At 42.6% G+C, this 12,827-nt stretch overlaps 1 protein-coding gene across 10 annotated transcripts in view; it reads right to left on the minus strand.

Annotated features, from left to right (window-relative positions):
• Positions 1-12,827, minus strand: part of TBXAS1 (thromboxane A synthase 1) — a 265,426-nt gene that overhangs the window by 4,789 nt on the left and 247,810 nt on the right. For all 10 annotated transcript variants that reach the window (XM_074539045.1, XM_074539043.1, XM_074539047.1 and 7 more), the window contains 3 exons: positions 4,926-5,014; positions 2,358-2,495; positions 330-492 (listed from right to left, as the gene is read on the minus strand). In XM_074539045.1, the coding sequence (XP_074395146.1) occupies positions 330-492; positions 2,358-2,495; positions 4,926-5,014 (390 nt within the window). The remainder of the gene's footprint in view (positions 1-329; positions 493-2,357; positions 2,496-4,925; positions 5,015-12,827) is intronic.

Below are 12,827 nucleotides of genomic sequence, written 5' to 3' on the forward strand. Positions count from 1 at the left end.
GGCATATACTAGAGTGCTGAGATCCTGTGAAATATGTACACATATTCTCACCCTCTATGAATTGTGACATTTTGCTGGTGGCCTTGCCATATTGCTCTCCACTAAGGCAGGGCTGTGTAACAGTCTGTTTGTTGGGAAAATTATAGATCTGAAATCACATTTTGCTTGAAACATGCAGTCCATGCCTGGTCTCTCCTTTTTATGGAAGTGTCTCTGGCAATTTTCTCAAATGAAGAGAAGTCACAAAGGCAAACCAGTTGTCCTGCCTAAGACACTGTCAATTCCCTCAGGTTAACAAGTGTGATCTTTAAGCCTCTGCATGTACAAACCTCAGTCTCTGGGCAGGTCTTGAATTTAAACTTCTGCAAAATTCTCAGCAGAGTCATTTTGGTCTCCAACAAACCCATTTTCATGCCAAGGCAGCCACGGGGTCCTGCCCCAAAGGGCAGATATGCAAAGGGATGTTGTTCCTTCTTGGCCTCCTCTGTAAACCTAGAAGGTGCAGAGATGGAAACCAGTTCAAGAAATGCTTTTTGCTCAATTCCATGTTTTAATTTAAATCTCAGTTCTGGTTATTTCAATTGATCTTAAGGGATAGGTCTTGGGGACTATTGATAGATTATGTCCTGACATCCTATGTAAAAAGATAATTGACTTATGGCCATCAGCCTTTGTCAGGTGGTGGCTTCAGGAGAGGACATGGAGACATGAGTTTTATTTCCAATCTATCTTTAATGAAAATCTCTCATCTCTTTGGATTCAGTTTCCAAGAACTTTGGACTGCTAAGGTCCAGAGAACTCATGCAGGGTAGAAAGAGATGAGAGGTAATACAGGCTAATTGGAGCTTTGGAAAAAAGAATATTGTGTATTTCCACTAATTCCATCCCCATGCTTTGAAAACCTAAATAAGATTGAACCACTACTCCAAAAAGTAGTGTAGAGGCCCCTAATTTGAGATTGAAGGACCATTAATTCATGTACTAAGCACTGTTGCATAATCAGATAATTCTTGCCTTGCTCACCTCCATATATCAGCCTGGTAAACTTAAAATCTCCTTTGTTTTATTCCTACCACCAATTTCAAAATGAAATATTGGGGGAGGGAAAGGGGAAGACTGCAGCTGAATTATTTTATTTCATTTTTTGTTATGCTCTGATTTTATAATTCTTGCTAACATTACCAGCTATACAGTCTGAGCAGAGTGTTAGTACTTACGGATCATTCCTTGGGGAAGGTTCAAAAGGGAATTAATCTCAAATTCATACCAAACAGCACTATGTGAATCAAGGGCACTGCAGCCCCTACTAACCATTTCACACTTTCATACTACTGTTAAAAGTGGTGAACAAACTATTAAGAAAGCATTTCTAGATAAGCGTTGCTAAAAATACCCACCCCAGACTTCCAGTTGCTGCTAAGATTCCTCTCCAACAAAATCTCTCACCCTGGCATTGCTTTTCTTCATGGCCAAAAGATTCTAATGGAGCATATGCCTAGATTTGTTCCAGAAGGAGCATTAGGCAAACCCATCTACACCACACATGTGTTTGTCCTACTGGCAAAGATGGTTCTGGGCTGCCAGTCTCACACCCAGTTGTTTATGGAGCAGGTGCTTCTTTTCTTAGTAAACTTCTGAATGTAGTGGTAGCTTAAAATGCATCTGCCCACTAAATAGTTTAAAAATGTAGCTGCCCACAAAACTAAATTGTGCTTCCACACAGCTCCAATCAGCTGAAACTCTCCCTGTAAGCTCAGCCCAGCACCTGTAACACAGGGCAGGTACAAAACCACAGCTTGACAGGGTTTCCCTTGCCCACTGAAGATAATAAATGCTCCATGTGAAACCATCTTGCCCAGCAAAAATCAAGGATCCTAACTTACAGACAGGGAGGAAATTCCCAATGGGAGATGGGGTAGGTTCCCCACTCACAGAGTACCCACACTGTCATGTTTCAAGTGAAAAGAGGGCTCTGAACCAGAGAGGAGCTGGATGAGTTTCCCAGCTACAGCCAAGCCTGTCCCACTTCAGAATTTCAGCACCCAGAAAACATCATTCACAGGATCTCATTTGGAAACAGGTCTGAAAACCTCTGCCCCAGTTCAACCTTGACCAGACATTGCACCTTCTGTGGAATACACCACTATCATCACTTGTCTGATTTAGTGGAAATAACATGTTTTTATGGTCTAAATACAACTGGGCTCCTCTTGGTGGAAAAGCTGCTTTGGATGAATAGTGGGTGACTGGGGCTATGAGAGAGCAGCAAGATCTGGTGCCTGCAGACGTTGGAGTTCTGTGTCCACAGGCCCAAGTAAGGGCCTCAACCAAAGGGTGAAAAGCATTTCTCCACCTACCTCTCAGGAATGAACTTCTCAGGTTCTGGCCAGAACTCAGGGTTGTGGTGAAGGTGTCCAACTGCAATTTCAATGACAGCTCCAGCTGGAATATGCTGCCCCAGCACCACACAGTCTTTAGCTGCTTCCCTAGTGAATCTGCAACAACATCATGCATCCCAGATGATTAATAAAGATTAAAAATACAGCAGGAGAGATCTGTAAAAGTATCTGTCTTCATCTGACCTAACAATTTCTGGGTAACACTTTCTCATAGATAAATACAACAAGTATTGCTGATCCCAGTGTCTTCTCAGGTTACAATCATCTCCACTTAGAAGTCCATAGCTCCAGCCCAGGTGGTTGACTTTTGCCCTTTTCACAGGAAAGCATTTCTGGTTGTTTACAGTTTTCAAAAGCATTAACCGCTAAACTGCAATTTTACTGCTGATGTTGGGTTTAGACTCGTTTTTGTAATGAAAATTGCTTATGAAATCTGTCAGTCATCTCTAATAACAGATAGAAGGAGTACGCTGGTTTGCCTCCAGGAATAAAAGGAGAGTAAATATAGCTTTGAGTTTTTTTGAGAAGCTCCCTCCTGTTGGTGCAGCACCTGAAACTTAGCAAGGGATTATTAGTTATATTAGTTGTAATATTATATTAGTTGTAATATTAGGGCTGAGTGTTCTGCTGCTACTCTAGAAATACAACTAATGCCCAAGCCTTGGAAAAGCACATTTCACATATATTCATCAAAGACAGGCACGATGTTAACAACAAAACTCTGCTGCTTTCTCCTACCCTGTGGTGAGAGGTGACAGAGGTGTCCTTAGGAACCTCATCATGACAAGACTGAGAAAAGCCACCTGCCAAAGCCCAGCTTGGGTCTTACAAAAGATTGTGTGTGGGTGTGCATGTGGGGTTCTGATCCAGATCTTTTGGTGCTTGGGTGGTCACTACAGATCCCAAATCAGCCCAGACCTAGGTGGGTGCCCTGCTGTCTCAGTTGGGAACTATTCCCCACCATCTGCAAGCACAGAGGAGAGGCAGTGTGCAGGAACTTCCTTTGCTGCTTCCCACACTCTGCTAAAAAGTTGAACAAAGATTTCAGCTTCAGGGCTGTCAGTCTCGTATCATTACAGAAACACATTCTTTCCTTGCTGTCACCCATCTCCCTTTCTCATAGACAAACAAATAACAGAGGCTCCAAACCTGGAACAAAACACTGGCATTAAACAAACAAACAAACAAACAAAAACCAAAAAAACCAAAAACACTTTGACAAGCTATCCTTCTCATTCTTACATGAATTTGGTGGTAATGGAAACATGAGTTCTGGGGAGAAAGTTCTCTGGATAGTAAGTTCATAAAAAAATATGAAACCAACTCATTTAATAACAAACTTGGCTGCTACTGATTTTTCACTGAATTCAGCATAATCCTTGTCATAGGCAATTAACATCTTTCAGCAGCCCTGGGCTGTCCTATACATTCCACATCCATCAGAGTAAAAGCCAGATCAATAAACAGCCCTGACAACACCAAACAAAACTTCAGAAGAACTTGTTCTATTCTTGTTCTGTCTCCCATCTGACAAACATGGATTGTTTCCCAGTGATAGAGCCCAAACTCAAAGACCCCTGCCACTTTAACTAGTTTCCACTGGTACCCCAAGTATAACACAGTAAAACCCCATCATCTCATCCAGGAGTAGATATCTCATATTAACTCTCTGAACAATCCTGCAGATGCTCATGAAAAAAATTTTGATTCTCAATCTTGGTGAACATATAGAAGAGAATATGATTTTAAGCTTTTTTCATTCTAAGGTGCTTGCAGTCATGGGTTAAATTTTTCAAAAGCTCTCACAGCAAGCTCAGCTTTGGCTTCTTTCCAGTAATCTGAATTTTTCCCTGAGCTTCATGAGAAGCATTGCAACTGGCTGATCTCTTTGAAAAAATTGTATTTCTTAATATTTTTATTTATACTTGTGATAAGTTGGAGCTTTGAGAATCAGTTTTCTAATTTCTTTTTTTGCTTGTTTTCAGTTCATCAATATAGAATAAGTCATGTGTGACTTGGGACAAAACTTTCAAAAGTTAATGGATGTTACCATTATTTAGCTCTATTAGTATAAAGCAGTGCTAAGTGTAAATGGGCCAAAGTTAAACAGAAATGTAAAATACAGCTTTCAGACTGTGCAACCCTTCCACAGACCAGGGCTCTATAACCAACAGGGCACTGATAGGGATGGGTTTTGGTGTATATCCCCAAAGCCTGAGGCACATGGAAACAGCAGCCTCTGGCTTTCTCTGGCCAGACTTGCTCCAAAATGGCTCCATCCTCTAAACTTGGGGAATGTGAGGAATGGTGAGGAAGCAACCTTGGCCAATTCACTGTAAAAATGTGCTTTAGAAATACCAGATTTTTCCAGCTTTCCTTCAACAGGCTGCATGATATCTTTCAAATGCACAAAGCCGTATTGATGTTGGCACAGAGACTGAGAGACCATTGGTCTTCCAAGAGCAGATTTCCATTTTATAGAGCCAGGGAGCAATCCTGTGTAATCAGAAGGGGAGAAAACCATACCTGAACGCAGGTGGGTACATGCGCAACGTCTCTGCAATCACCATGTCCAGATAAGGGAGTTCTTGAACATTTTGGCAATCAGGCACCATCTGAAAGGGCAGGACAAAAGGAACAATTATGTTTTCTCACATATAAGTGCCAAACTCATCCCAGATTAGCTTTTAAATCATCTATTTTTTCCTGGGCATCTTTCCTGTAGAAGAACTCGATGTCTCATCTAAAACAGTAAATGATAAAATTATACAAAAATGTGGGCAGTAATTAAATGTGTGTGTAACATTCCTTTCATCATCAAAATGCTTTGGTGCACAGCCCAGCTGAAGGTATAATAATAAATCAACTTGCTAGGAAGCATTAAAAGCAGGTCATTACAGAGAGCATCAATAGCTGAAACAGAGCTATTGTTTCACTCATGTACCAAAATCTGCACAGGACCCTTGTTCCTTCCCAAGGGCAGGAGGCTCACACTTTGTTCACAAGAACAGCAAGTCCTCCAGTTACTCTTGTTAATGTTGGAACAACCCCTGTGCAGTTCCCAGCTATAGAAATAAAGCAGGGTGCTGGTGCTGTGATGCCTGTGGAGGGGTGGAGATGGCACTGGAAGAGGCTGGAACCCCTATGAGGAACAGTTCCCTATGGGAAATTGCTCTGCTAAGAAGTGAGGTGCCGAGGTAGGGCTCAGATCCCACCTGGCAGGACTGCAGTAGTGCCTGAGCAGAGAAGCCTGATTCCTCCATCCCCTGCTTAATGCTGCTTAATTTTTCACAATGGTCAGTGCCTGAGTCCACGCCTTCACAATCCTACAAAGCCATTCAGCCCTTGACAAGGAGTGGTGGGCACTAAAACTCCAACAGGGCTGTACCTCAGAAGACTTTGCCCTCTGACTGGCAACAAACAGACAGTGAGAGACACCCAACAGCAGCACTGACATGAGTCAGCACACAGAAAAACAGGGAATTTCTTCCAGTTACCTTCCTTGGAAAAAGGGCATCTTCCCTGTTTTATTCAGTGCTCTCAGCAGAGGGCAGCCAAAGTATATCGAATAACCTCATCAGGAAAGTAGAGTTTTGTTTTAAATTAGAGCATCTCCTAAGGACTGACACTGAGTAAATTGCAGAAAAGCACAGACGTCAGACTAGACTAAACCTTTTATGAAGATTTGGGGCCCCTGCCGTTCACAAAGGGGACTGGATTCCATCCTTCCTTTATTTACTACAGCACTTTTCATGTATAATGCATATTTTATTGAATTTTCATGCAAAAACATATGGTACATACTGAAAATACTAAGCAGAGAACAACTCCAGATGGTAGGCAGAAAAGGCATACAATAGAACAAGGATACCTTGCTGGATTAGAGTATCCCACTTATTCAGCACTAAGCCACCATGCACCATTTCACATTAACTGATCTTTTCTAGGAAGGAAATAGATACATTCTATTATCCCCATTTTCTGGCTCAGGAAAGAGAAGCAGAAGCAGAGAAAGTAATTTGCACAGGCTGAGGAGAACCAGTGTGTGTGCTTCTCTCCCAGGGGAAAAGATGCAACTCAGCTTGTCAATAGATGAAGTATTTTGTCAGTATATGACAAATATTATCAATACAGGAAATATGGACTGCACTGACAGCCTTTCAGTGTAGCTTTTATCTTGTGGTGGTGCCTGCTAACTCCAACCTTTGGCTTAGGTCAGTGGTTATCAGACAAAGAACTAGGAGCCCAAGAGCCACGTGAGAGCCATGGCTGACATCTATGTGAGGAGCAGTGCTCCAATAATTCCAATGGCTAAAACCAAAGCTGGGAGAATGATTTTTATCACCCTTGTTTTGCAGAAAGGGATCTGAGGGCTGCCTAATTTTGTGGGGGAAATCAGAAGCAGAGGCTGGAAATGCAGTCTCAAATTTCAGGTCTTCATGGCACAATTGCCTTTCTCCATGCCCACAGAGGTGCTCCACTCCTCAATGCAAATGCATGCTGTGGTCTGCATTCTTTTATTTTTTCTGCCAGTTTTACAATTATCATTCAGAACTTTCCCCTCACCTTTTTATACTGCTCTCCTGTATCTCGTTGAATCCTGAGTCAGCATCTGAGTCCTGTTCCTGCAATCCCTCCTGATTTCATGGACAGGCTGGCTGAGAGAAGAGTTCAGGCTCGGAGAAAATGAGTGGTGGAGCCAAGAGCACACTGAGATGTTTTGATTCTCTGAACCATGCTCTTTCCACTGGGCCTTCCTGTCTCTCTCATAATCCCCCTACTTACTTCTGGAGTCAATAATTAAGATAATTATATGGTAACCTGATATAATAAGTAGCCACTAAATCAAACCATACATCAACGAATAATATAACACTAAATTATTGGAGCTTTGATTTGCTCTTTCAAATAGCTTCTATACCTTCAGGGGATTAGCAGTTCAGAAAACAAAACAAAAGGTGTAAAACCAGCTGATTTTCCTTAGAAGAAAATTCCTTTTGCTTACATAAAGAAGGAGGGGTCAGTCAAATGGCAGCAGAGTGAACTCTGCTATCATGAGAATGACAGACACATCAGTCATTGCCTACATCTGATGCAATTTAATTACTGGCACTTCCATGCTTTTAGCATCAAAGTAGCTGGACCTAATTTAGTGGTTGTTTGCAAGGTCTGACCTGCAGCTGTGTAAAGTACACACAAGCCAAGCATCTCTATTTAGGAAGGACAGTTTGTTGCTATTTTTTCTCCTTTCAAAGAAAATATTTTCCATTTGTTTTTCCACTCCCTCTCTTAAAAATATGCCTTTAGCCAAGCACATTTCAAAGAAACATAAATATGCTTTTCTCCCTAAATGTCCCTATTTATATCTATCAACTGCTGGCAGGTTTTCTGGGGTGAAGGTGGTGTTGTGCAAACATGCCACTTTAACCCCCTGAAAAAAAAAATTGTCTAAATTGCCTTGTACTCAAGATGAGACAGCTCTTTTCACTAAGAAAGATTTCTCTCTTTAACAAGAAGAGATGGGGGGTGTGAGGGAGGATTGCATTTAATAAAACATCCTGTACTTTAATTTTGCAGCCACTGCTTTGCACAGCAGTTTTTTTTATGCTTTGCACAGCCTTGTAGTGTCTTTTCCTGTTGATGTGGAAGTGAAATGGCCATGTAACATCTTGTGGCATTTCTCTGCATGCATGTTTCCCCAGTTTGATTTCTGGGATTCTACCAATCCCAGACTATTCAATCACTTCTGGCATCTAGCTTGGCCACAGACTCTCCTTTAAGATTGACAGAAAATCACAAGCCTCCATTACGTAGAAAAAGATGGGAAATTAATTCTTCCTCCCACAGAGTACCCTGAGGTGAAATACCAGCAGCAATTATAAAATTGCCTATGTGCTACAAGGATGACGCTTGTTTTAATCCCCATATAAACTCCAAGAGAGATAACTACCTTCAGATCCACCTCTGCTTTTCAGTATTGGTTTTAGCATTTTCTAGGCAGGCAAACCTATTTTTTACCACCGCCCTCAGTTAACTTTTAATTCCTCAATGAACAGCAAGGGAATCCAAGTGCTGACAGGAGCGGTCTGGCCAATCTCTGCTGCAGTTTGAGATGTTACTGCTCCCAGTTGCTGGCTCGTCTTTGCTGGCTGTGGTTGGTGTTACCACAGCCAAGTCAGCAGAAGGGAACATATGCCTGCACCTCAGTTGCTTCCATACAAGGTCCAGCATGAACCCATCTTCAGTGACAGCTCAAGACGAGTCACTAACTCTTCCCCAAAGCAGCTGATGATCATCCTCCTCTACTGCATCTGTTTTGGGAATGGTAATTCAAAGTACACATCAGTGAATAACAGATTCCCGCTTATCCTATTGGCCATGCTCTAGTGATGCTCAGCATCCAGAAATGAAAAAAAAAAAATCAGAGAAAATTTTGTGCAGCTGACAGTGTGATGTGCACCTGAAATCAATTTAGAAGCAGAAAAGCCTGCCGAGACCACATTCCTCACAAGGAGCACTGCTGAGTCATGGCCTGATACTGAACCAGCTGAGGTTTCTGAGAAATTGCAATCCAAATCCAATGTCTCGTGGGCAGGTGTGGCTGTGACAAAGTCCAGGTCAGAGAGATGCCATGCAGATCTGCTTAATCACAGATGCAGATCCATGAGTTCCCTGTGTAAGCATAGCTACACATGGGCTGTCCCCCAAAATGCAGCCTTTGGAAAGCAATAGGATAGGAGAAAAGAAAAAAAAGCCAGCATCGCCCCCAGGTACTCTCACCCAACTCCCTTTCAAATTGCCAAAAGGGCTACTCAAACCACAGCCATTCACAAAAATTTCAATAATGTTTCTTGAGCCAAGGCTTACAAAGCTGCTGATAGATCAAAGAATCTACCTGTGGTTTTGACCTCTCTTTGGTCACCTCCAGGAGCTGCTCATACTCTAACAGAACTAGAGCCTGTGTGCCTCACTTGGCCTCAGAGAGGGGGAAGAAATGCAAGAATGTGAAGTACAACAAAGTCAAATTAGGGTTACCCCATGACACCTTTAGCAACAACCCTGTCAGGAAAGGAAAGGTGAGAGACTCAAAATGCAGATCAATGATAGAAAGGGGTGGGATGGTTTAACATATCTGTCTTTAACTGGCTTAAAGCAAGCTTGTCTTGTGTTTGACCACTTCCATGACAACATGCTGGAACTCCTGTAAAGCACCAACCTAAAGCATCCCTACAATCTCAGGCAGCAGGACAGGGACAAAGCCAATGAAGTAAAATTTCTTACCTTCATCCCCAGAACTTGGACCAAACACTTAAAAAATGCTTAAGGCATTCCTCATGCAATACTTACTGCAAATTCCCCTCCATGTTGTCTGCACCTGCCAGGTGAGATGTGTCCCTCAGACAAGGCACCAGGCAGAACCAGCCCATGCTGCTCAGGAAACAGGACCCTGAAGCTCCATTCTGAGACAGATCATGGCCTTAAGATAGAGCAAAGCCCACCTAAAATCACCAAGTGTCTGTTGGCCACTTCCAGTGACAGAGACCTACAGAACCTTCTAGCAAAATATTAAGCTCTTGACTACAGAATTGAGAACAAGGTTCAGGAATAAAAAATAGGACAACAAGCCTGATTTCCAGAATTTCCAGACAAAGAGACTTTCTGAGCTTCCCAGCACCTCTCAAATCCTTAGAGCAGACCTTGGTAGCACTAGAGCCTCTGCCATCAGCATTGCTTTCTTACATATTCTCAGAAATCAACATAAAAGTTCTCAGCTCCATCCCCTTTAGCAGCTTTCCCCAGAAGCAAGAATAAGCTATCCAAACCACGTACTCCCAAGACTTCCATTTATTTCTTTGTTCCATGCAGATTTCCTGCTACCTCTTTCATCTGCTTGGGTTGTTATTCAAATGGAATTTTGTCAGGCTCTGACTCCCACCCTTGGTGGCTGCTCACTGGGTTTGACAAAGTTACTTTGCTCATTGAGGCACATCTCAAGATGTGTCAACATTCAGTGCTTCGGACACCTCAAAACAAATTCCTCCCAGCTCCTCCTAAAGACTGTGAGTGCCAGGTAAATTTAGTCTAACAGCTTTTTTGTTCAAACCACCTGCCAGTCACACTCATCTCTAAGACCACCTTTTTCTGGTTCACTGCCATACAAGTTAACTGACCATTCACAGAGGAAGGTGCTGATTTTCACGCTGGGTTCAGAGCGGGTGGGAAAGGCTGGAACGCTAGTCTTGCACTGGTAACCACATTACATACAGACCTTGCAGCCAAATTCTCTCCATTGCTTTGGTGCAAATCCATGCAGCACCCTGGGGCTGTAGCAGTGTAAGGGAGAGGAAAATGAGGTCCTAAGCATGCATCAAAGAGCCTCATGGCTCTTTCCCCACCAAATAGTGCTGGAGAAAGAGCCAGAAGGTATAAGGTTACACCAATGTCACTTCACTTTAATGTTACTTTGCTTTTTGACTCAAAGAGTTTAGATCCTGACAGAAGACAGACCTACACTACCGCCAGTAGCTTCCACGGTGCTAAATGAAGGTCTTTGTAGCATCACTGCTCACAAGGAGACTTCTGTGAGATAAAAATACTTCCTGAAACTGAACAGTGTCCCAAAGCCAAACAGATAAACATAAAAGCTGAAACCAAAACAGTCAGAAATTCTCTTCCACCTACATTACTACTGACACATGGTGATCAGCAAGAACAGAACGCATGCCATCAGGTAGAAGATCCAGAAAAAAGGAAAGTCAGGAAAAAAGAAGAAAATCTCTAAGGAAATACTTTATAAGGCAAACTACGAATGAAAAGAGTGGAGAAAACAATCTGGTTCTATTTAGAGTTTGTAAATTTGTTAACTTCATGTAGTCTCGGATTGCCAAGAGAAGTGTGTGCCCTCGAATCAAAATTTATTAAATAAGTGAGACTAGATGCCTGGAGTGCTCTGCTGTCACAAAGGAAGGTGCAGCTCCCCAGTGTGATGATACTGCCAGGCCAGGCAGTATTTCATACTCCCACTATGCTAATTTTTATTTTACTTAGGCTATGTGGGGAAGAGTACCACCCCTCTAGAAGTGACTCCCTACCTGTATACAATGTGTGCCTTGCTCCAGCTATATGTGATGTGGTATAATCCCTGCCCATGCATTGCAGCAGGCTAAGATCATCAGAGTCACAGAGACTGCCTCTTTCTTGCCTCCTTAAAAAACACTCAGCCCCCAGGAAATCTGCCCCGGGTTCTCTCCACAGCCCACCGAGGCTCCAAAGTCTCTCTTTCTACACTTGTCTAACACAATCAAAATTTCTACTTGGGTGGCAGAAATGCTGAATGGTGAAGGATCCCGGTGGGAGGGAAGCAAGGAGGAAATTAAACAGGAGAAAGGACTGCCAGAGGCCCAAAAGGCTGAGAAAGAGAATTATAAAACTGGGGTAGGTCTGTCCGAAGGGCATGTCAGCAGTCCAAAGCGCATTAACCACTGAAGTTCGTGCAAGACTTAATCCTTCCTGCTACAGAAGTGTCCCTTGATGGTTGCTGCAGATCTACAGGAATAAAGAGGAGGGATTTTTTTTCCCCCTCTCAGTAGACATTCATGGTATCACATAAGAGCCAGATGATTTAATTTAGTCATTCCTGCTCCAGCTGGTATTTTCTGTATGGAGGTGACAGTGCTTTAAATTAGGGCCTTGCATATAAAAGGCCCGTGTGTTTAGTTTAATCAAATGTTTATTTCCTCACGTTATGTTTATATTAAAAGACATCAGCATGAATTTTCATGCTGCAAACAGAGTCTATCTTATGGTCTATGCACTAAGGTTGCCTTGGGTTGTTCTTCATCTCTACGGCAGCCTTGTGGACTGAGAGGTGACTCAGCCCCAGGCACGCAGTTTGGGGAAATATGCTCTGGAGAGCACTGTCCAACCTATGAGAAGATCAGAGCTTTACACAAAATAAATTATTTCTGTAATTCACCCTTCTTGAGCCAGTGGCTGCTTAAGTCACTGGCTTCAGCAATTGCTGGATGAGACCTTCTCTGAATTAGTAAACAGGAAAACATTCGTAGCAGAGAAACAGCAATATTCTCTCATCCCTCAGCATAATTATCATTTGTCCCGACAAGGGCAGGTCAGTTTTAATACCATACAACATTTATGCAGTGCCTGATGCCTTGGAAACATCTAACCCACACTAGGTGCAGTAGGACAATAATAAGACTTTGCTTTTCCATAGTTGTTTTTCCCCTGAGGCTTGTGAAGCATTTAGCAAGCATTAATTAGTTGGTCATCTTCCAAACGTGTGTGTGAGGTGCTCCTGGTAAATAATCCCTCCCCTACACACAAGGGGCCAGCAGAGGTGTTGAAAAATGATACCATCAATTTACAACCTTAAGAATTGAGCACCCACCAGCTCAAGTCTTCATAACT

Source organism: Zonotrichia albicollis, chromosome 4, assembly GCF_047830755.1.
Source record: "Zonotrichia albicollis isolate bZonAlb1 chromosome 4, bZonAlb1.hap1, whole genome shotgun sequence".
NCBI classification, from domain to species: domain Eukaryota; kingdom Metazoa; phylum Chordata; class Aves; order Passeriformes; family Passerellidae; genus Zonotrichia; species Zonotrichia albicollis.